Genomic DNA, 24,160 nt, shown 5'->3' on the forward strand with positions numbered 1-24,160 from the left:
GAAATTTAATTATAAAGAACCCTTAAAGGTATTAAAATTAATTTCAAAACTATTTTCTTTATTGCAGATACAAATATTTGGCCATTTTTCTAATAGATTGGCTAAAAATAGTAATTAAGTTCTTTTTAAGATAAACTATAAATTGTCTTGAAAGATATTGCTATAAAATTTAAATTTTTTGTTTAATATATTTTTTCAAATAGGTAATACATTCACATGGTACAAAATTCAGAAGGCACAAAAAGGTATACAGTTAAGTTTCTTTGCCAGTCACATAGTTGCTCCCTTCCTGATTCCAGTCACATAGTTGCTCCCCAGAAAAAAGCTAAGGAATTATTTTAATGTGATTTTTTTTCCTAATAATAACAGATTGAAGATCTCAAACAGACAAATCATGGCTTGGAAGAATATGTTAGGAAACTCTTGGATAGTAAGGAGGTGGTAAGCAGTCAAGTAGACGATTTAACCAGCCACAATGAGCATCTTTGTGAAGAATTGATTAAAATTGACCAACTAGCAGAGCAACTACAAAAAGAGAAAAATTTTGTGGTGGACTCCGCCAGTAAAGAACTTGAAGAAGCCAAGGTACCAGATTTACCACTGATCAGGATTTTAATTGTACTTTAAACATCATGTAATTTTTAAATGCAATGAAAAAAGTAGCATTCTCATTTGTATAATTTGGAAGCTTTTTAGATTTGACAGTATATTTAAATGTCTGTTCTAAGGATTAAATTGTTTCTCACATTTTATTTCTTTTAACAAATTTTACTCAAAACATTTCATAAGTAATATGTAGTCATTGTAAAAAATTTCAAAGCAACAGGAATGTTCTGTGAACCAAATGTTGCTCCCACTTCCCAATTCCTCTCTCCTCTGCAGAGATACCTACAAACTAATAGAGACATTTCATTTATTTTCACACATATAATTGATTTCAATACACTTTAAAAATGATTTTTACCAAACTAAAAATAGAACTGCCATGTGATCCAGCAACAACGCAGCCGGGTATACATCCAAAAGAAAGGGAATCAGTATGTCACAGAGGTATCTGCACTTCCATGTTTATGGCAGCACTATTCACAGTAGCCAAGATACGGAATCAATCTAGGTGTCCATTAACGGATAAGTGGATAAAGAAAATGCAGTATGTATACACAATAGAATGTCATTCAGCCATAAAGAAGAATAAAACTCTGTCATTTGCAGCAACATTAATGAGCCTGGAGGACATTATGTAAAGGGAAATAAGCCAGGCACAGAAAGACAAATACTGCATGTTGTCACTCATGTGGAATCTGAAAAAATCAATCTTGTGGAGACAGAGCATAGACTGATGGTTACCAGAGGCTAAAAGAATAGTGGGGAGGAGAGGATGAAAAGAGGCTGGTTAATTGGTACAAAAATACAGATATAGAGAAGATATAAATTCTAGTATTTGATGGCACAGTAGGGTGACTGTCTTTAACAATTTATTGCATATTTTAAAATAGCTGAAAGAGAAGATTTGGAGTATTCCCAGAACAGAGAAATAATCTTTAAGGTGATGGATATCCCCATTACCCTGATTTGATCATTACACATTGATGCATGTATTAAAATATCACATGTACCCCATAAATATGTACCATTATTATGTATCAATAAAAAGTCAATTTAAAAGTTTTTTTTTTAACTAAAATTTTAGAATTTGCCAATCTTTTTCTTACTGATGTCTGACATTTGGTTCTTGTTCAGGAAGGTTTTTTTTTCACCTCAAGAACTAGAGATATACTTTCTAAAGTTTTCTTTTAATACTTAGTAGTTTTCCTTCTTTTAATACTGCTAGTTTCTTCTTGTTCTAATATGAGGTAGGGTTGCCTAGTCCTTTCTGCACTGATTTGACGTATCGTTTTAACAGATACTAAATTCTCAGATATCTGTGACTATGTTTCTGGACTATTTGTTTTCATTGATTCGTTTGCCTTTTTCTGTGCCACCATCACATTGTTTTAGTTACTGTAGCTTTATGATATTTTGATCCACATTTTATTTCTTGATTGAGTACTCTGCCATGAAATTTAGAAACTAGAGATTAAACGTAATTAAAAAATGACAGTTTCACTTCTCCATTGCTGCCTAATGGCTGATAAGCAAGATAGAGCATATTTGAAGTTCCAAAAACAACCTGTTGAATTTTTAAGTGATAGCATGTGAACACGCTTTTTTGTCTTGATTTTATTAATCACCAAATTAGTAAATTGTGTCCATAAACAAAGTAATTTCCCAAAGCTAATTGTTATTACGTGTTATTTCTTAAACATTCTTTTAATGTAACAGGACTCCTATAGCAAATAATAAAGCAATTAAATAAATTATCAGGTGAAACATTATTGAAGTCACTGTTACAGGAATTTAAATATTACAGTAATTTAAATATGAGTCCAATTGATGAACTCTAGGATTGTATGTATTTTTATGCAGTAACCTCTCATTGAGACTGCTTAATGGATGAGTTTAAATTAGTGGAAAGTCAAATAATGCAACATTTTTGTTGTTGAGACAGAGTTTCCATTTGTCACCCAGGCTGGAGTGCAGTGGCACGATCTCGGCTCACTGTGACCTCCACCTCCTGGGTTCAAGAGATTTTCTGCCTCAGTCTCCCGAGTAGCTGTGATTACAGGTGGCCACCACCATGCCCATCTAATTTTCATATTTTTTGTAGAGGTAGGGTTTCAGCATGTTGGCCAGGCTGTCTTGAACTCCTGACCTGAAGTGATCCGCCCACCTTGGCCTCCCACAGTGCTGGGATTACAGGCATGAGCCACCTCACCTGGCCATAATAGTGCAATGTTTAAATACATGAGTTTATTACTTTAAGGATACAGTCTTCTCAAACCGTGTTGTCTGGAACAGGTCCTTAGAACTACTTGAAATACTAGATAAGAATGATTTGTTTTTAACTTTTGAATTACCTATCTTCAAATGGATGCTGTTAAGGTATTTGAAGTATAGTTAAAAGTAGCTTGAATATTTTGAACTTTTTTTTTTTTTTTTTTTGAGACAGAGTCTCCCTCTGTGAGCCGAATCTCGGCTCACTGCAAGCTCCGCCTCCCGGGTTTACGCCATTCTCCTGCCTCAGCCTCCGGAGTAGCTGGGACTACAGGCGCCCGCCACCTTGCCTGGCTAGTTTTTTTGTATTTTTTAGTTTCACCGAGTTAGCCAGGATGGTTTCGATCTCCGGACCTCGTGATCCACCCATCTCGGCCTCCCAAAGTGCTGGGATTACAGGCTTGAGCCACCGTGCCGGCCTAAACGTTTTTCAATACATTTTTGTTTGTATTGTTACTTTAAAAAGTTTTTTAACTTATTTTTTTAATGCCACTTCAGGTGGAATGTATTGTTACTTTTTTTAAAGTAACATTCACAGTTTAATGGTAAATTGATTTCCTTTTTTTTTTTTTTTTTTTTTTTTTGAGACGGAGTCGCACTCTGTTGCCCAGGCTGGAGTGCAGTGGCGGGATCTTGGCTCACTGCAAGCTCCGCCTCCCAGGTTCCCGCCATTCTCCTGCCTCAGCCTCCCGAGTAGCTGGGACTACAGGCACCACCACCTCGCCCGGCTAGTGTTTTGTAATTTTTAGTAGAGACGGGGTTTCACCAGATTAGCCAGGATGGTCTCGATCTCCTGACCTCGTGATCCGCCTATCTCGGCCTCCCAAAGTGCTGGGATTACAGGCTTGAGCCAGCGCGCCTGGCCTCCATCTGTCTTAATTATAAAAATTATCAAAATTGGGCCAGGCATGGTGGCTTATGCCTGTAATCCCAGCACTTTGGGAGGCCCAGGCAGGTGGATCGCTTGAGGCCAGGAGTTCGAGACCAGCCTGGTGAACATGATGAAACCCCATCTCTACTAAAATGCAAAAAAATAGCCAGGCATGGTGTCATACACCTGTAATCCCAGCTACTTGGGAGGCTGAGGCACAAGAATAGCTTGAGCCTGAGAGGCAGAGGTTGCAGTGAGCCAAGATCGAGTCGTACTCTAGCCTGGGCAAAAGAGTGAGACTCTGTCTCAAAAAAAAAAAAAAAAAATTGTCAAAAGTGAAGAGTGTAATTATGTCTTCTTTGTTTTTGTCTTCAAATTGAAAATTAACTGTACTCCTTCCCAGACTGCGGGAAACCAAACTGACTGAATTCCAACAATGAGAATGCCCTGTTTAGAAGTCATCATTTTTAAAGGGTTGTTAGGGTTTATGTTCTAGAGAGAGTAAGTACTATGTCAGGGTGAATCCTCTGCTATCAAAAGGAAGAATTTTTGGAATGGAAAACATCTAAAATGTAAGAGCTAAGATTTACCTAAAACTGTAAGTATTAAATTTATAGGTGAAATTTTGCCTGGCTTGACAAACAGTATTTCTAGGAAATAGATATCCCTAGATAATGTGGAATGTTGGGTGCATTTGAGGATTGGAAAGCTATTGGGTGAAAAAGAGGTAAGCAGCAGTCTTAGAGTAGAGATACCGTTGCTGACACAGGGAAAACATCAGGAACTTTATAAGACAGAACAAAATGGAAATAGGCCTTTGGGTTGGTAGAATGCCCTGAAATGAGGAAATCACCAACCTCAGTAAGTGAATGTCCCCAAGTAGAAAGGGGATTAGAAAGATGCAAAACCAACACTGGGAATATGAACTCCAGTGTGTGTTGTCATCATCCTAAGACATTAGATGTGCATTTTAGGTTTATATTTATGGGGGAGAGATTCCTTGCCTAATTTGTGGGGTAGCACTTGAAATGAGATTTCTAATTGGATTGCTGAGAAAGAATGTTTGGGTTTCTAGTGTTTGAGATTATACTCTGGGTATGTGGAGGTAGAGTCTGAGGCTAAAGCTACTGTTAGTTTGTCTGGAATTGAGATAATAGTAAATGTATTCATTAGGAACTAATTACTTTTAGTCTTATTTTTAAAGGTCAACAGTAACTTCTTCCATGATTTACTTCATTAAAATATTTTCATATTAACTATTGGCTATTGCTATGTAATAAATTACTTTGAAATCTTAATGCCTTCAAACAACAAATATTGATACCTCACAGGTTCTTGGGTTGGGAGTTCAAGAGTGGCTTAGCTGGGTTGTTCTGGTTCACTGTTTCTCAGGAAATTGTAATCAAGATGATGGCCAGGGCTGGTGGTTTACACCTGTAATTCCAGCACTTTGGGAGGCCAAGGCAGGCAGATCACTTCAGGTCAGGAGTTCAAGACCAGCCTGGCCAATATGATGAAACCCCATCTCTATTAAAAATACAGAAAACTAGCCGGGCATGGTGGTGGGCGCCTGTAATCCCAGCTACCCAGGAGGCTGAGGCCAGATAATTGCTTTATCCTGGGAGGCAGAGGTTGCAGTAAGCTGAGATCACAGCACTGCGCTCCAGCCTGGATGACAAAGCGAGACTCGATCTCAGAAAACAACAAAAAAAAGATGACTGCCACAGTCATGGCTTGACTGCTACTGGAGGATTTCCTTCTAAAATGGCTCACTCAGATGGCTTTTGGCTATTGGCAGGAGGCCTGTTCCTTGCCAGGTGGACCTCTCTCTAGGATTGCTTCGTGTATTCTTTGTGGAAGCTTGTTCTCTCTCCACCTTCCCCTTTCCCTCAGCCAACAATCCAAGAGGTAATAAGGAGGATCTGCAGGGCTTAGTATGACCCAGTCTCAAAAGTTGTATCTCATCACTTCCTCCATATTCTCATCTTTAAAAGTGAGTCACTAAGTATAACCCACACTCTAGGGGAGGGAAGTTCAGCTCCAGCTATTGAAGGAGGGAGTATTAGAATTTGTGGACATACATTAAAACCACCTCAACTATATGCCTTCGTTTATTCTCTCATCTTGTTTATCATTCATGTGTTCACACGGTGTTTACCAGATAATTGAACATGATACTTTGAAATGTGAAGCAGAATTACAATTTTACCATTATTTCTTCCTACAGTTTGTATTTTTAATTGACATAGGGGCTATATTATTGGACTGGATCTCTGATAGTCCTTATCATTGTTACTTCTGTATGTGATTCACTAAAAAGTATTCAGAGCCCACTGTGTGGAAGACATTGTGTAAAGTCTTTGTTTGTCCCCCTTTGTTTGTGGGGGACAAGGACTTTACACAATGTCTTCCACACAGCGGACTCTGAAATACCCACCCCCCAATTCCCTGTCTTTCTCCTTCGCTTTATTTTTCCCTGTAGCACTTGGCTGTTCCTTTCCCCTTCCCTCACTAGGCTCCAGCCATGCCGGTCTCCACACTTAGAACCAACCAGATGTTCTTTTGCCTTAGGATCTTTGTAAGAGCTGTAACTTTTGCCTGCAATGTTTTTTGCCCAGATTTTCACATGTTTGACTTCCTTTCCTCTGAAGTTTTTTGGTGAAAGGTCACCTTTCTTTTCTTTCTTTTTTTTTTTTTTTGAGACGGCGTCTCGCTCTGCCGCCCAGGCTGGAGTGCAGTGGCCGGATCTCAGCTCACTGCAACCTCCGCCTCCTGGGTTCCCGCCATTCTCCTGCCTCAGCCTCCCGAGTAGCTGGGACTCCAGACGCCGCCACCTCGCCCGGCTAGTTTTTTGTATTTTTTAGTAGAGACGGGGTTTCACCGTGTTAGCCAGGATGGTCTCGATCTCCTGACCTAGTGATCCGCCCGTCTTGGCCTCCCAAAGTGCTGGGATTACAGGCATGAGCCACCGCGCCCGGCCTGAAAGGTCACCTTTCAATGAGGACTTCCTGACCACCCTATTTAAAATTCCAACCTGTTCTTCCATAAATGTTCCCAGTATCCATAACTCCGCTCTTCTTTTTCTAGTATATTATATAATTTATTTTTAAGGTTTATTATTTTCTATTCTAGCTGGAATGTAGGATCCACAAAGGCAGAAATTTTTGTCTCTCTTGTTTACTTAACTCAAGTGCCTAGAACATGAGTGCTCCTTGTATTATTTTTTGAGAGATGTAATCACTAACGTATATTTTGACTATTATCTTTTGTTTTTCTTTTTTTGGCTAGAATGTATGCTCTATGAGGGCAGAGATTCTTGCCTTTTTTACTCATTACTTTACCCCGCACATAACACAATGGCAGGCATGTAGTAAGCATTCATTAATTGTTAAGTAAGTGAAAACACTGGGTTAGCATTTTTTCATTTGGGCCAGTTATTTTGTTTGTCAGAGTGGAATCAATATTTTTTTAATCATTGTAAAATTAATCCATGTAGTCCATATAGAAAAGTAAATGAAGAAAATAACATTTACCATAATTATACCTTGTTATACCTAGACATAATCTTCAGCTTATGTATTATTGGTTATGTTTATTTGTAGGATGTCTGCATATAAATTTATTTTCTATGAGAATGTGTCATACTAGATACTGTTGCAGAGTGAATTTTTATACTTAATGTGGAAATCTTAACACTATAGACTTAACACTTAGACTACTACTAACACTTAGACTACTACTAAGTAGTATCTACTTAGTAGTAGACACTAAAACATTGAAAATTGTCTATTCAAGACTATACATAAGGTTATTCAAACTGTATGTAATTATGTTCTATTTCTAAGTATTTTACTTGTGAGAAAAATGTTCCAAATAATAGCACCCCTTAATATTTCATAAACTTAAAATATGACTGCCAGAAAAATCGTAGAAGAGAACATTGGTCTAAAGAACAAATGAAGTACAGTAATTCCAGAGAATTCAAATTTAAAATGTAGTAGGCAAGATCAAGAGCAGTTTAGAATAATGAGGGAAAGGTTGATGAATTGCAAAATACATTAAGCAAATATGCTATTAGGAAAGAGCTTTACTGCTTTGCATAAAAACTTAGTCACTGTCTTGTAGGAACATACAATGTAGTCATATGCTAAATACATGACTATAGGTTCCTATCTTATAAGACTGGTTATGTTCACTGTCATAAATTGATACAAAAAGTATTTTGTGTGTTGAATTGAACTAAGCAATTGAGTTCAGAAGAGAAAATCTTTTCTGAATGGGATAATTTGGGTCAACTTATTTTATTCTAGTCATTCTTTTATTGCTTTCCTATTATCTTCAGAATTATAATTAGTACTAACATTTTGTTCCAGTTTATGGGGAATAATTTGGTAAAATATAATCAATTAACATTTTATACAGAACATTAGGTAATTGAAGGGAATTGTTATTTCATCCTGGGTAAATCATCTTTTATCATCAAAGATTGCTAAACAGAGGTTATTTCTTCTTTAAAATATTCACTGTCTTCATGTTTTTTTTTTAAGTGGCTTCCTTTTTTTGATGTTCTTTTTCCAATTAGTTTAAACATCTTTAATAGAAATATATATATATTTTTTTACTTTTTCTTCAGATTGAACTCATTTGCCAGCAAAATAATATTATAGTATTGGAAGATACAATAAAAAGGCTTAAATCTGTAAGTACATTTTTCATAAATATGTGTTAAGGAATCGTTTTTATTTGATCACTAAACTATATAAAGTCATATCTTTGGCTCTTATGCGTTTTGTGAGGAATAAAATATGTTTGTTTTCTAAAATCTGCACCAGCTGCTAGGGACACGGGGGAACCTCTATCTGTAAGAGTGACTTTTTTTTTTTGCTTCTTTCATCACTACTCCTTTCTTTCCTAGAGGCAAAGAACAACTTTTGGTTGGTTTTATTGATGTCCTTATCTGTTAATTGATTTAAAATGGTGACTGACTAATTCTCAAAATATAAAGTGTGTTTGTTTACACATTAACTTTTATCCCCCTTAATAATAAATATTTTTAAGCCATAAATTTTGTTACATAATTCCAAACAATGTTTTATTTGTCTAACAATGCGAAATGAAAACTGCTCTGTTTAAAACATTTTAATGTTATTTAAAATATTTAAAACCGTCTATCTGAAAGTGTATTTATAATTTTTTTCCAATAAAGTATTGTTAAATAAATGTTGTCAAAGAAGTGTTTCTGAATATATTGAAGTGAATGCAAATTCATGGGAATGCTTACAAGTATGGAATATCCAGCATTCAGTTAATGTATTCACTCATTGAACAATATTGGACAAAACTTGGATGCTATAACAGATGCTTTAATAGTAGCATATGTTTTTCTTTCTTTCTTTTTTTTTTTTTGAGATGGAGTCTTGCTTTGTTGCCCAGGCTGGATGGAGTGCAATGGCACAATCTCGGCTCACCACAACTTCCGCCTCCTGGGTTCAAGCGGTTCTCCTGCCTCAGCCTCCGAAGTAGCTGGGACCACAGGCGCGCGCCACCATGCCTGGCTAATTTTTTTGTATTTTTAGTAGAGATGGGGTTTCACCGTCTTTACTAAGGCTGGTCTCAAACTCCTGACCTCATGATCCGCCCGCCTCGGCCTCCCAAGGTGCTGGGATTACATGCGTGAGCCACCATGCCCAGCCTAGTAGCGTATGTTTTTCTAAAGTAAATCCATGCCATTTCTAGGATGTGTGCTAGGTCTGTGGACATTTCTGGCCTCTCTAAAATCTCTACCATTTTTTCTCCAAAATTATTGAGCAAATTTAAGGATACTTTCAGTTAAAACGTAGCATACCCAGAAATGCTGGAAAAGAAAGATATCTAACTGCTTTTTAAAAATTTCTGATATATGATTTTTTAAATGTTCTATTTAAAAAAATACCAAATTAAATGTTTTTAAGGATCCTGTTTGTTTTCAATTTCACTTAGAAAATGATGCTATCATTTAGCTTGAAATAATGGCCTAATTTTTTCCTCCTTGGCAAGATAATTTTAGATACTGAAAAAGCACAAAATAAATCTCCTTCTAGACTTGATTCCTTTGTCAAGACTTTGGAAGCAGACAGAGATTACTATAAGAGTGAAGCTCAACATTTGAGAAAGATGATGAGAAGTAGGTCTAAAAGTCCAAGACGCCCATCACCAACTGCCCGGGTAGGTTATAAACTTATAAATATTTTGAAGTTTGTTAACCCAGACACTGGCTTTTATTCTTTGTTTTACCTAATTTGGAAATGATTTGTTTTGATTTGGTGTGAACTGCTATATCAAAGGGGTTGAGAGACAGAGGTCTCTCTGATGGCATAGTAGACTACTGATATTGGTTCTTTATCCTCAGCATAAGTAGCACTTGGGAGGTAATCAGACAAATGTGGAATAATTTGGAACGAAGCTGTTCTAAAAAGACGTGGTTTTTAAACTTATTTTTTATAATTTCCTTTCATTATATAGTCTTGTTTTCTTAAATAGAAATTGGTCACTGCTATCAGTAGCACCTTTCTATCAGTACTATATATCAAAGAAGAATTTCAAATTCCTTACACAATGACAGGGTGCAAACTGTGATGTAGAACTTTTGAAGACAACAACAAGAGATCGTGAAGAACTTAAATGCATGCTGGAAAAGTATGAGCGCCATTTGGCAGAAATTCAGGGTAATGTCAAGGTTCTTACATCTGAGAGAGACAAGACCTTCCTTCTTTATGAACAGGTAAACTTATAAAAAAACAAATTATGTAAGCAATAACATTGAATTCTAGAGGTGTGTAATTCTTTGAGATCTGTGAGACTGCTTAAACCTGCAAATCAAATTAATCTAACATTTGGGGATTACATATGTTTTTAAGATATTCTTAATGAAATGTAATACATTTCCAATATAGTAGGTATATGAGTACACACATATGTTATCCCCATAGCCAAAAAAAGATCATACGCATGCATAAAAAATAGTCTTATTTTTGGAATAAGATACGGAGAAACCGTTAAAAGATAAGGTGTTGTGAGTTCAAGGTAAAAAGATCAAATCGTGACCTTTTCACCGTGAGCTCGCCACACCTTACCGCATCACTTTGGGAACTTCTATGTAATTTGCTTAATTTTAGAGAATAAAAGAAGTATGTAGTTTACCTCTGCTTTCTAGCTTAAAATTGCATAGCTTTTATTTATCAGATAACTTCTTTACCCAACAAGTATTAAATCCTATAAATCACCCATATAACTTCTTTTAAAAGTATCACAATTTTTTAACAAATTATAGCTATTATATGTAGGGTTCTAGGCTCACTACTCTAAGGGATAGAAAAATGATAAGATGCTGACCATGTTCTCCTATAAATTTACAGTCTAGTTAGGGAGACAAAGTATATTGTATTTATTGACTTTTATTACTATAAGTGGTCTAGAAGATATTATAAGAAACAAAAGAATTGGGCATTTTTAGGTATGGTGATCAAGGAAATCTTTGTTAAAAGTTATGAAGTGTGAGCCCTGAAAAATGAACGGAGTTTCTGTTACGCTGAAAGGAACTAGAAGGAGCATTCCAGACTAAAGGAATGGTATGAGGCAAAGGATAAAGGTAGGAAAATCAGCAGATAAATAAATTGGTTTAAGACTAGAATAGAGGACGTGTGTCAGTGGAGAAGGGAGAGAGCTAAGACTTGAAAGGTAGATTACACTAGAGCAGGAATCAATATACTTTTTCTGTAAAGCCCAGACAAAAAATATCTTCTGCTTTGCAAGCCATGTGGTCTCTGTTGTAACTAATCAGCCCTATAGTTGTAGGGTGAAAGCAGCTTTGGACAATACATAAATGAATAACTTTGACTCTATTACAATAAAACTTTATAGATACTGAAATTTGAATTTCACATTATTTTTACTTGTTTTAAAATATTCTTTTGATATTTTCCCTAGTCATTTAAAAATGCAAAAATATTTCTCCACTTACAGACCTACAGGAGGCAGGCTAGATGTGGCCTGTGAGTTATACATAGTTTGCTGACTTCTGGACTAAATGGTACAGGCTGTTCAATGGGCCTTATATGGGGTTTATATTTTGCTTTATAAGCAACAATCTTTTCTTTTTTTTTAAAGGCAGGCAAAATATGACCAAAGTAGCATTTACAATTTAAAAACTTTCACCTTATGGCAAATTTTTATTTCTCACGTCATCTTTCTAGATCGTCTTCTTTTTTTTTTTTTTTTTTTTTTTCTGAGACAGAATCTCGCTCTGTCGCCAGGGCTGGAGTGCAGTGGCTGGTTCTCAGCTCACTGCAAGCTCCGCCTCCCGGGTTTACGCCATTCTCCTGCCTCAGCCTCCCAAGTAGCTGGGACTACAGGCGCCCGCCACCTCACCCGGCTAGTTTTTTGTATTTTTTAGTAGAGATGGGGTTTCACGGTGTTAGCCAGGATGGTGTCGATCTCCTGACCTCGTGATCCGCCCGTCTCGGCCTCCCAAAGTGCTGGGATTACAGGCTTGAGCCACCGCGTCCGGCCTATTGTCTTCTTATGTAACAATTTCTCCTTCGAGAGAATTGGAGGAGGGAGAGACCATGGACTCCTCCTTAGAAGGCTGTTACAGTAGTGCACATATAAGGCATTAAGGGACTAAGCAAGGGTGTTTCAGTGGAAATAAATGTAGGGACAGATGCAAAAGACCTTGTGAAGGAAGATTTGACATTATTTGATCTTAGGAAGAAGGAGGGTTACATGACAGTGACTAAAATTCTGTCTTGAATGACTCAGCAATATGGTAATAAAATAAGAAATAGGAGAGTCTTTGGTGGTTTGAGGAAAAAGATGTGAGTTTGTTTTTAGACAGAGTAAGATGATGGTAGCACATTCAGGTTGTAATTGCCATCAGGCTGTCAGAACTGTGGGACTGGATTAGAGAGAGGCAAGAGTTAAATAGTTAGCTTTGGAAATCATCTGCTTAGCAGTGAGCTTTGTGCCTTCAGAGTGGATGAAGTCTCTGAATGAGAAAACTGTACGTAGAGGAGCAGAAAATTTAAGATACAATATTCAAGAGGCAGAAGAGAACCTTTGAAAGAGACAAAGATGCAGAGAGCTAGGGAGGAGCAATGTTATAAGGGAGGAAGGAATCTCAAGAAGAAGCATGTCGTAAACAGCAACAGACATCACTGAAATATCAAGGAGAATAGGAACTGAGAAAAGACCATTATATTTTGTTAGGTCTTTAGTTGAAATTCCACAGAGGGTGGGAAGGTGGGAGCCAGGTTATTCTGGGGTGGTAGAGTGGATGGTAAGGAACCATTGGCAATAGTTATAGACCATAGGACATTTTTTTTTTAATGTGTCGAAGGAAGAAGAGACATAGGATGGTAAATTGGTCAGCAGGATCAAGTGACAGGTTTTCAAGATAAGGGAGCACCGTTCATGACTGAAGGCAGGGGAGAAAGTGCCAGTGGAGAGGGCACTATTCAAGAGGAGAAGAAATAATTATAATTAAGTCAGGGAGATCTTAGAAGATACTTTAGGAGATGAGGTTTGGGGTTCTGGTGAAGGCTTAGCTATGGAAATTGGGAAATTATATATTTTCCTTGGGGGCTTGGAGACCGTCTCAATAGACAGTGATCAAAATCAAGAGGAAGGAAGATAAAGAGACCTGTGCAGCAAACTATGATATTAAATAATCTGCAGGTTTGGAATAGATTGGGGACCCAAGGATGGTTGAACAGATGTGCAGAGACTATGTTGGGTTATCAGTAAGGATTGGTAGGCCTTTCTGTCAGTGCAAAAGTAGCAGGACATAGGAATGGCATGTGCATTTATATTTAGGAAGACTGAAACACTATGATAATATTCATTAAACCGGTAGTCTGCCTAAATTGTGCTGAATTTAAATTTACACTACAAAATGAATAAATGGAGTATACCAAATACATTTCTTAGCAAAACATTTTCTGTTGCAATGACTTCCTCCAAATTAATTTTATTGTAGACTTTTGACAAAGATGTTGTAACATGAACTTCTATTTAAATATATCCATTTTCATTTATTTGTATAAATTCATTTTAAAATAAAAGTGATACCATTATCCTGCTGCATGCATGTTGATGTAGTTTTGCATTTTAACTGGCTAAAGATTTTTTATGTTTACGTGTTCTAAACATAGAACATAAAGCTTGTTAAACCAAATTCTATGATTTAAATAATAGGCACAGGAAGAAATTGCCCGACTTCGACGAGAAATGATGAAAAGCTGTAAGAGTCCTAAATCAACCACGGCACATGCTATTCTCCGGCGCGTGGAGACTGAAAGAGACGTAGCCTTCACTGATTTACGAAGAATGACCACAGAACGAGATAGTTTGAGAGAGAGGCTGAAGGTTGGAAAGTATTTTATTTACGTGAACATAGGTGAAACACAAATGCAGGGATATTGAAATCACTTTATTTTGTTTTTGCTTTTTAATCAGATTGCTCAAGAGACAGCATTTAATGAGAAGGCTCACCTGGAACAAAGGATAGAGGAGCTGGAGTGTACAGTTCATAATGTAAAAAAAAAAAAAAAAATCTCTTTTGGCTATAAACACTCAAATGACTTTCCCCTTTTCCCTTTTTCTGTGTTCAGAGTAGTTCTTTTATTTTTCTAAGATAGTGTTTATAGTCCTAAAATGCTTAAGGTATTTTATAGTGTAAATTGTCACTTTTTCACTTGCTTATTTCCTTCTAAAAATGTAAGTGTTTTTTGGTGGTAGATTGCAAAGTGTGTAGTTCAAAAATATCACTAGGAATTCATTTTCAGGGATCTTATTCACTTTCTCATCTCCATATTTTGTTAAAGATAATATTGCCAGATGTAAAGAAAATGGTTTATTCTACCTAAAGAGTGGATACGGTAGAGAAAATTTTGATGAAATAAAAATGATAAGCAAAGTATATTTAAACTGAGTTTAAATGTGAAACATCACCTTTTTCCTAATCAGATTTGATATGCTATCAATATATATTGATGATATTGTCACTATATTAACATAATTAAGGGAATTTAACTTTCTATTACCAAATATAATTGAAGATGTTTATAAATTCATCTGTACTGTTTTATTGTAATGAGTTAAAAATATTAGACAGGGGCTGGGCGTGGTGGCTCACGCCTATAATCCCAGCACTTTGGGAGGCCAAGGCGGGTGGATCACCTAATGTCAGGAGTTTGAGACCAGCCTGACCAATATGGTGAAACCCTGTCTCTACTAAAAATACGAAAATTAGCCAGGTGTGGTGGCGTGCGCCTGTAGTCCCAGCTACTTGGGAGGCTGAGAGAGGAGAATTGCTTGCACCCGGGAGGTGGAGGTTGCAGTGAACCGAGATCGCACCACTGCACTCTAACCTGGGCAACACAGCAAGACTCTATCTCAAAAAAAAAAAAAAAAAAATTACTAGGCAGGAGAAAATAATTTTTATTTTCATAATTCTACATTATATGTGTAATTTGTTAATGTTGGGCAACAAATAAATTCTTTTGCAAATAGCATATTTATACTATAGTCAGATTGAACCAGATTGAAAAATGTAGACTGATACATTGTGATAAGCTTTACAGAAAAGCTTTGCAGTGGCTGCTTCTTGGTCCTACTTCAGAACACCTTATCTGTAAAACCTTCTACAGCAGTCAGGTCTAACCTGATAATCTCATCATGTCAGTCTTGCCACAAACCAGTTTGTGCAGAGGGAATATGTCCCTTCAGGAAGGTTACTAAGGTGTTTTTAGTGATGGCAGTAACCTTGTCATTCTACTTGTATAGCTTGATGATGAACGTATGGAGCAAATGTCAAATATGACTTTGATGAAGGAAACCATAAGCACTGTGGAAAAAGAAATGAAATCACTAGCAAGAAAGGCAATGGATACCGAAAGTGAACTTGGCAGACAAAAAGCAGAGAATAATTCTTTGAGGTAAACTAAATTACCTTTAAACAACCAACAGTGTACTGTAACTATAGCTCTGCTTTTGATAGTGTATTTTATAATGAAAATTATTTGTTGAGTTCATTTCTGAAAGGATGATTGGAAAGCAGTTGTAGGAACCTCGGCACACAGTGAACAGTTTTCCTGAGCTCAATCACAGACCGGCAATGCCACACTTAACCAGGAATCATACTTTTAGTAATCTTACTTTGCATTTGTTAAAAACTTCAACTTTTCACTGAAATAGCATTTACAAAGCTCTGCTGGGTACAAAATATATTTGACTTTGATTGTCTAATTTACTTTTATAACTTTAAATTCTGTTCTGGGATATGAACAGTATAAGAAAACACAAAGCACAGGTTTGGCAGTTGCTTAGAAAAGGAGTGATTTAGAATATAATGAAAAGCCATAACAGAGAAATAGGAGCATGTGGTGGAACATGCTCCTATTAATTGAATGCAAGTACTATACTTAGCCTTTCCTGTGTACTGGTGTGGTTGCTGAAGACATATCAATTGAAGCAGCCTACGGCAATAAGCTTGGGCGACGGGGCGAATGAGGTTTTGAATACCTCTACATGAGTAGTTTTACTTTTAGTATCTGTTGATGTGAGAAATAGAGGTTCTACAGATTCAGTAAGGTTGAATTTCATTGCATCTATGAACACTGAAGCATAGTAATAGCTTAATATCTAGGTAATGGGTTGATCTGTGCAGCAAACCACCGTGGCACACGTTTACCTGTGTAACAAACCTGCACATCCTTTACATGTACCCCGGAACTTAAAATAAGAAAGAAAAATAATAGTTCACACTCCTAGTAATGCCGAGATTACAGGCATGAGCCACCGGGCCTGGCCTTTTTAAACAAATTTTTAAGTGTATAATCTGATACTGTTAAATGTCAGAACAGTGTTGTAAAGCAGATCTCTAGAGTTTTTCGTATTGCGTAACTGAACCTCTGTCTCCTCTGAACAGCACTCCCTATCTCCCCCTGCAGTCAGTCCCTGGCAACTACCATTTTACTTTCTGTTTCTGAGTTTATTTAGAGACATCTTGTAAGTAGAGTACTGAGTAGTATTTGTCCTTCTCTGGTTGTCTTATTTCACTTAGCAGTATGTCAGTGTTTGTCCACGTTGTAGCATATGACAGAATTTCCTCCTTTCTTGAGGCTGAATCTTTAGTTCTTTATCTTTTTGTTCCTTTCTATCTCTCCCGCCTTTCATTTTTATAATTCTTTGTTAATGTTCGCTCTCTTGATGGTGTCCCACATATCCCATAGGCTTTCTTCATTTCTTTTTAATCTTTTTTCTTTTTTATCCTCTGGGTATTTTCAGATGACCTGCCTTCAAGTTTACAAATTTTTTTTTCTACTTCATCTAGTCTACTGTTGATGTTCTCCAAGAAAGCTTGTCTTGGGCTGGGTACGGGGGCTCACCTGTAATCCCAGCACTTTGAGGGGCCAAAGCAGGAGGATTACTTGAGGCCAGGACTTTGAAATAAGCCTAGGCAACATAGCAAGACCTTGTCTCTACAAAAATAAAAATATCTTTTTATTAACAGATGTTATTTATGTAGTCACATTTATTCATCTTTCCCATTTGATTTATGCTTTTATCCTTTTTTTTTGAGACAGAGTCTCACTCTCTCACCCAGGCTGGAGTGCAGTGATGTGATCTCGGCTCACTGCAAACTCTGCCTCCTGGGTTCACACAATTCTCCTGCCTCAGCCTCCTGAGTAGCTGGGACTACAGGTGCCCACCACCATGCCCGGCTAATTTTTTCTATTTTTAGTAGAGACGGGGTTTCATGGTGTTAGCCAGGATGGTCTCGATCTCCTGACCTTGTGATTCGCCCGCCTCGACCTCCCAAAGTGCGGGGATTATGGCGTGAGCCACCGTGCCCAGCCTAATTTATGCTTTTTTTTTTTTTCTCAGTTATAGGAACATGAAGGTATGTTCCTGTATTATCTTCATATTTATATCTGTAATTTACCAGGAGTGTATTTTTGTATATGTTGTGAGGCAGTGGGCAAGTTTTGTTTTATTTTGTTTTTTAACATATGATAACTCAATTTTCCCAGCAATATTTGTTGAAAAGATTGTCCTTTACCGCTCTGCAGAGATGTTTTTCTTATAAATAAATATCTATGTATGTGTGTATTTCTAGGGTCTGTTCCATTTGTCTTTTACATGGTTCTTGTACCATTATAAAACTTTCCTAATTACTATAACTGTAAAAGTGTTAAATCTATAAGAACAAATCTACCTTTTTATTCATCAAGAAAGTCTTGACTATTGCCGGCCCTTTGCATTTTCAATTTTTATATAAATTTTAGAGTGAGCTGGTCAAAGTCCACCCCGAAAAAGAAAAACCCTATTAAGATTTTAATTGGCGGCCGGGCGCGGTGGCTCAAGCCTGTAAACCCAGCGCTTTGGGAGGCCGAGACGGGCGGATCACGAGGTCAGGAGATCGAGACCATCCTGGCTAACCTGGTGAAACCCCGTCTCTACTAAAAAAATACAAAAAACTAGCCGGGTGAGGTGGCGAGCGCCTGTAGTCCCAGCTACTCGGGAGGCTGAGGCAGGAGAATGGCGTAAACCCGGGAGGCGGAGCTTGCAGTGAGCCAAGATCCGGCCACTGCACTCCAGGCTGGGTGACAGAGTGAGACTCCGTCTCAAAAAAAAAAAAAGATTTTAATTGGCATTGAATTGAATAATAGATTAATTTTGAAATAATTTATTTTTATGTTATTTGAGTCTTCTGGGCTGCCATAAACATTGTATATCTCTCCATATATTTATATATTTTTCAGTTTTACTCTATAATGTTTCCTATTTTTTGTGTGTAGAGAGGTCTTACATTTATTTTGTTAAATTCATAGGTACTCAGTATTTTGAGATTATATTAATTGTTTTTAAAAATTGTGGCTGGTGTATAAAAATAAAATTGATTTTTGTATTTTGGTGTGATATTCAACAGTCCTGCTAACTTTTCATTATTTTTAATAACCCATCTACAGAAGTTTTTTTTTCATTTGTGTATACAAAATCATGTTATCTGCAAGTATTCTTTTCCGGCCTCTCTAATTCTTACACATTTTATTTTTCTTGCCTTGTTATATGTGAATTACTTCTAATTAACTATTAAATATATTTCTTGTAGGTTTCTTGATAACTATGTAATATTAGATTTAAGAACATTTTCTTCTATTTTTATTTTGCCCAGATATTAAAAAATCATGCATCAATGTTGAAATTGATCTGATAATTTTTATTCATGTATTTAGATGGTCACATTATTTTTCTCCCTTATTCTGTTAAAATGTGAACTTACACTGATTAATTTTGTAATACTAAACCAACCTTACAGGGTAGAATAAATACGGATTGGTCATGCTCTATTATGCTTGTTACTTATTATTGGTCTAAGTTAACTAATATTTTGTTTTGTATATTTACATCTACTTTTGTAATTTAGATTGACTGATACTTTACCTTTCTTATGGCTTTTATTTTTTATTATTTTTGAGACAGAGTTTCGCTCTTGTTGCCCAGGCTGGAGTGCAATGGCGCGATCTTTGCTCACTACAACCTCCGCCTCCCGGGTTCAAGTGATTCTTCTGCCTCAGCCTCCCAAGTAGCTGGGATTACAGGCATGTGCCACCACACCCAGCTAATTTTGTATTTTTAGTAGGGATGGGGTTTTTCCTTGTTGGTCAGGGTGGTCTCGAACTCCCAACCTCAGGTGATCCGCCTGCCTGAGCCTCCCAAAGTGCTGGGATTACAGGCGTGAGCCATCGCGCCCTGCTGTCTCTTATGGCTTTTTTAAATCAGATTTTGATATCAAGGTAATATAAACTCATACAATAATACTTTTTTTTTTTTTTTTTTTTTTGAGATGGAGTCTGACTCTGTTGCCCAGGCTGGAGTGCAGTGGCCGGATCTCAGCTCACTGCAAGCTCCGCCTCCCGGGTTTACGCCATTCTCCTGCCTCAGCCTCCCGAGTAGCTGGGACTACAGGCACCTGCCACCTCGCCCGGCTAGATTTTTGTATTTTTTTTTTTAGTAGAGACGGGGTTTCACCGTGTTAGCCAGGATGGTCTTGATCTCCTGACCTTGTGATCCGCCCGTCTCGGCCTCCCAAAGTGCTGGGATTACAGGCTTGAGCCACCGCGCCCGGCCTTTTTTTTTTTTTTTTTTTTTGAGACAGAGTCTCGCTCTGTTGCCCAGGCTGGAGTGCAGTGGCTGGATCTCAGCTTACTGCAAGCTCCCCCTCCCGGGTTTACGCCATTCTCCTGCCTCAGCCTCCCGAATAGCTGGGACTACAGGCGCCCACCACCTCGCCCAGCTAGTTTTTCGTATTTTTTAAGTAGAGACGGGGTTTCACTGTGTTAGCCAGGATGGTCTGCCTGTCTCGGCCTCCCAAAGTGCTGGGATTACAGGCTTGAGTCACAGCACCCGGCCTATAATACTCTTTTTAATTCATTTTGTCTTCTGTCATTTTGTGGAACAGTTTGTATAAGATTGGAGTTGTAGAACTTACCAATAAAGTCATTTGGATCTCATCTTTTCTTTAAGGGAAGGTTGGTTTTATTTCATTTATTTATTAAAGAAATAATTTCTTCTTATATATAAGAAGTCAGTATATATATGTAAGCATTTTTCATTTTGGCTAAATTTTAAAAGATATTTAGTATAATGTTATAATATCCTGTGAACATTTTAATGTATGTAGAGTCTGTAGTTATTTCCTGTTTTTCTATTCTGGAATTGGTGGTTTATTAGTTTTTTCCAAAGACCAACATTTTGCTTGATTTTGATCCTCTCTATTGTTTGTTTTTATTATTTCATAAACTTTTGTTCTTATTTTATTATTTCCTTCTGTGTTCTTTAGATTTCTTTTTTTCTTGAATTTTCTTCAGATGAATGCTTACATTTTTACTTTTTAGGCCTTTTTTTCTAATGGAAACATGTAAAGCTTTAAAGTATCCTCAAAATACTTCTTTAGGTATATTCTAAAAGTTTTGATATTTACTGTTTTCCATATAAAAATTTTTTCTCCTTGGAGAGCTGTCAGTTTTTTCATTATATATTTTGATGGTATGTTATTAGGTGCATATGCATTTACAATTTTTCTTAGTAAGTGACTTTCTTTATCTCTACTCATGTTTCTTACCTCTTTGTGTGATATTAACATAGCTATACCAATTTTCTTCCGGTGTTCTTTTTCATGAAAAATATTTTCTTTTGCTGTCAGCCTTTCAATGTCCTTGTGTTTAGACATCTTTCATAAATAGCATGTGTTAAGTTTTTAAAATTTAGTCTGACATCTTTTATATTTTAACTGGATCATTTGGTCCATTTGTATTTTATTATATCTTTGGGTTTAAATCTAATGTCTTATATACTTTCTGTTATTATCAATTATATGATTCTTGCCTTCTTTCGGATTGATGGGGTATTTAAAAATCATTTTATTGTTTTCTGTCAGCTTAAAAATCATTCTAGAGGTCATAAACTCATTTATTTTTCTTTTAGTGATTACCTGAGAATTGCAAGAACCTTAGAACAGTAACTCCGTTTACCCATCTTAACTTCTGTACCATTTTAGGCCAAATATTTTAATAACACATATACATATGTGTGTGTATAAATATATATATAAACTGAATAAAACACTTATTGTTGTTTGCTCAGTCAATATTTGTTTAGATTTACCTGTACATTTATTCTTTCCATTGCCCTTCATTCCTTTTGTTGCCCTTGAGTGATCTGGAATCCTTTATTTTCTGTTAGAAAAATATCCTTTAGAATTTATTTTAGAATTTTGTCTGAATTTGAGTTTTTGGGGTCCTATATATATATTTTCAGATTCAGGTCATTAATGTGCAATAACATATGGTCAGTTTGATGAATGTAGACAATTGTATATAGCTGTGTAACCATACTTTAAAGAAGATACAGAGCATTTCCTTTCCTCCATATAGTTTCCTTTCTCCTTTCCAGTCAGTTCTCCTCCTCCCCATTGCCTGACACTTATTACCACAGGTAAATTTTGCCTGTATCTGAGTTTCTTAGAGGGAGTCCCCACTTTGCATGCCTTCTATATGCATTAATTTGGTTAGTAGGGTTTAGTTAAGTAATATCAGTTCTCTACCAACATAGTTTCAGTTACCAGAGTAATTACTGTGAGTAATTGCATTAAGTACAGACTTACTGCTAGCTCTTTAATCTACAGATCCCTAAGGAAATAACAGATATAAATCATGACCAGTGACCAATCACATCACATCTTTTAAAGTCTGTGGGTGATTGATTAGTGACATGTTAATCAGTTTATGCTTAGATAGCAAAGTCTGTTGTTCTTTTGCCTCCTTCCCAATGACAAACATGTGACATTTTATAACACAGATAGTTGAAAGGGGGAATTGGCCATCAAAGATGAAAACGCAACAAAGAAACAAAGTTTTAACACTGGAAGCAAAATTTGAGTCAAATGTAAAGGGAATTAAGGAAGAAATAGCTGCCATTGAAGTGTTGACACTGCTGCCATTAAAGAGATTCTAGATATACCTCCAGGGAAACTAATAAAGGCAACCTTATCAACATGAGTGAAGAAAGTGATTGTGACAAAAAGGATGAAGGCAGTCCAGTAGACGTGACATTGGCAAAAGCCATTGTATGAAAAGAACTCTCCGAGATGTTTCATGCCATTGAAAGCATAAAGGGTAAAACATGGAAGCGGATCCAAACTTAGAAAGGTGTATAACAATTTGCCAAGACATAAAAAACATGCTTGCTCTGTATTTTGTTTTGATAAGAGGTGGCAAGCACTGTTCAAACTACTCTTGATAAACTTTTTATAAAGAATAAATCATGTTAATTCTCAATGTATCTAATGTTTTAATTTACAACGTACTCAATAAATACTAGTTTTTTAAATTTTGCTATACACTTATAAATGACAGTAACAAAGTTGTATTTTGACAAAGAATTTAAAAGTTATGGAAAAATAGTTTTTCTCATTGATTATTAAAGATTACTTTGCCTGGACAACTTGTACAGTCATTTTTGTGGTCCTGCATGGCTGTCAAAGTTGGGGCTGCCTACATACTTACTGATACAATATACTTTTTTTTTGGCCAGGCATGGTGTCTCATGCCTGTAATCCCAGCACTTTGGGAGGCCCAGGCAGGTGGATCAACTGAGGTCAGGAGATTGAAACCAGCCTGGCCAACATGGTGAAACTCCGTCTCTACTAAAAATACAAAAATTAGCTGGGCGTGGTGGCACATGCCTGTAATCCCAGCTACTCAGGAGGCTGAGGCAGGAGAATCACTTGAATCAGGGAGTTGGAAGTTGCAGTGAGCCGAGATCACACCACTGTACTATATATAGCCTGGTGACAGAGCCAGACTCTGTCTGAAAAAAAATATCTATCTATCTATAGATAGATACACTTTTTTATAAAGTATGTACTTTTTTGTATCTGGCTTGTTTCTTTCAATAGAATGTTTTAAGGAATTATCACTTATAAAAGTATTATAAAAGTATTAATAGTACAATTTAAAAAATATTTCTAATATGAACCTTTTTTTATTTTATTAAATTTCCGTAGATTTTTGGGGAACAGATGGTGTTTGGTTACATGAGTACATTCTTAAGTGATTTGTGAGATTTTGGTGCACCTAGAACCCGAGCAGTATACACTGTACCCAATTTGTAGTCTTTTATCCCTCACCCTCCTCCCACCCTTTCCCCAAATCTCCAAAGTTCATTGTATCATTCTTATGCCTTTGCATCCTCATAGCTTAGCTCCCACTTATGAGTGAGGACATAAGATGTTTGGTTTTCCATTCCTGAGTTACTTCCCTTAGAATAATGATCTCTAGTTCCATCCAGGTTGCTGCAAATGCCATTATTTCATTCCTTTTTATGGCTGGATTGTATTCCATGGTATATATACCACAATTTCTTTATCCATTTATTGATTGATGGGCATTTGGGTTGGTTCCATATTTTTGAAATTGCTAATTGTGCTGCTATAAACATGTGTACAAGTATCTTTTTTGTATAATGACTTATTTTCTTCTGGGTACTCAGTAGTTGGATTGCTGGCTCAAATGGTGGTTTTACATTTAGTTCTTTAAGGAATCTCCACACTGTTTTCCATAGTGGTTGTACTAGTTTACATTCCCACCAGCAGTGTAAAAGTGGTGCCTTTCACCGCATCCCCACCAACATCTGTTGTTTTTTTATTTCTTTGATTGGCCAATTCTTGCAGGAGTAAGGTGGTATCACATTGTGTCTTTGATTTGCATTTCCGCAATCATTAGTGATGTTGAGCATTTTAAAATTTGTTTGTTGGCCATTTATATGTCTTCTTTTGAGAATTATCTGTTCATGTCCTTAGCCCACTTTTTGATG

The 24,160-nt window shown here is 36.6% G+C and overlaps 1 protein-coding gene across 11 annotated transcripts in view; it reads left to right on the top strand.

Moving 5' to 3' along the window:
• Positions 1-24,160, top strand: part of TSGA10 (testis specific 10) — a 154,971-nt gene that overhangs the window by 36,914 nt on the left and 93,897 nt on the right. For 6 of the 11 annotated variants that reach the window (XM_023211406.2, XM_023211404.1, XM_023211407.1 and 3 more), the window contains 7 exons: positions 370-585; positions 8,379-8,444; positions 9,826-9,949; positions 10,347-10,505; positions 13,976-14,146; positions 14,237-14,314; positions 15,566-15,717. In XM_023211406.2, coding sequence (XP_023067174.1) covers positions 9,899-9,949; positions 10,347-10,505; positions 13,976-14,146; positions 14,237-14,314; positions 15,566-15,717 — 611 coding nt within the window. In that variant the 5' untranslated portion in view covers positions 370-585; positions 8,379-8,444; positions 9,826-9,898. Of the gene's footprint in view, positions 1-369; positions 586-8,378; positions 8,445-9,781; positions 9,950-10,346; positions 10,506-13,975; positions 14,147-14,236; positions 14,315-15,565; positions 15,718-24,160 lie in introns of all 11 variants that reach the window. The other 5 variants (XM_023211409.1, XM_023211403.2, XM_023211401.1 and 2 more) reach the window with 2 other exon arrangements.

Source organism: Piliocolobus tephrosceles, chromosome 15, assembly GCF_002776525.5.
Source record: "Piliocolobus tephrosceles isolate RC106 chromosome 15, ASM277652v3, whole genome shotgun sequence".
In the NCBI taxonomy this organism is placed as follows: domain Eukaryota; kingdom Metazoa; phylum Chordata; class Mammalia; order Primates; family Cercopithecidae; genus Piliocolobus; species Piliocolobus tephrosceles.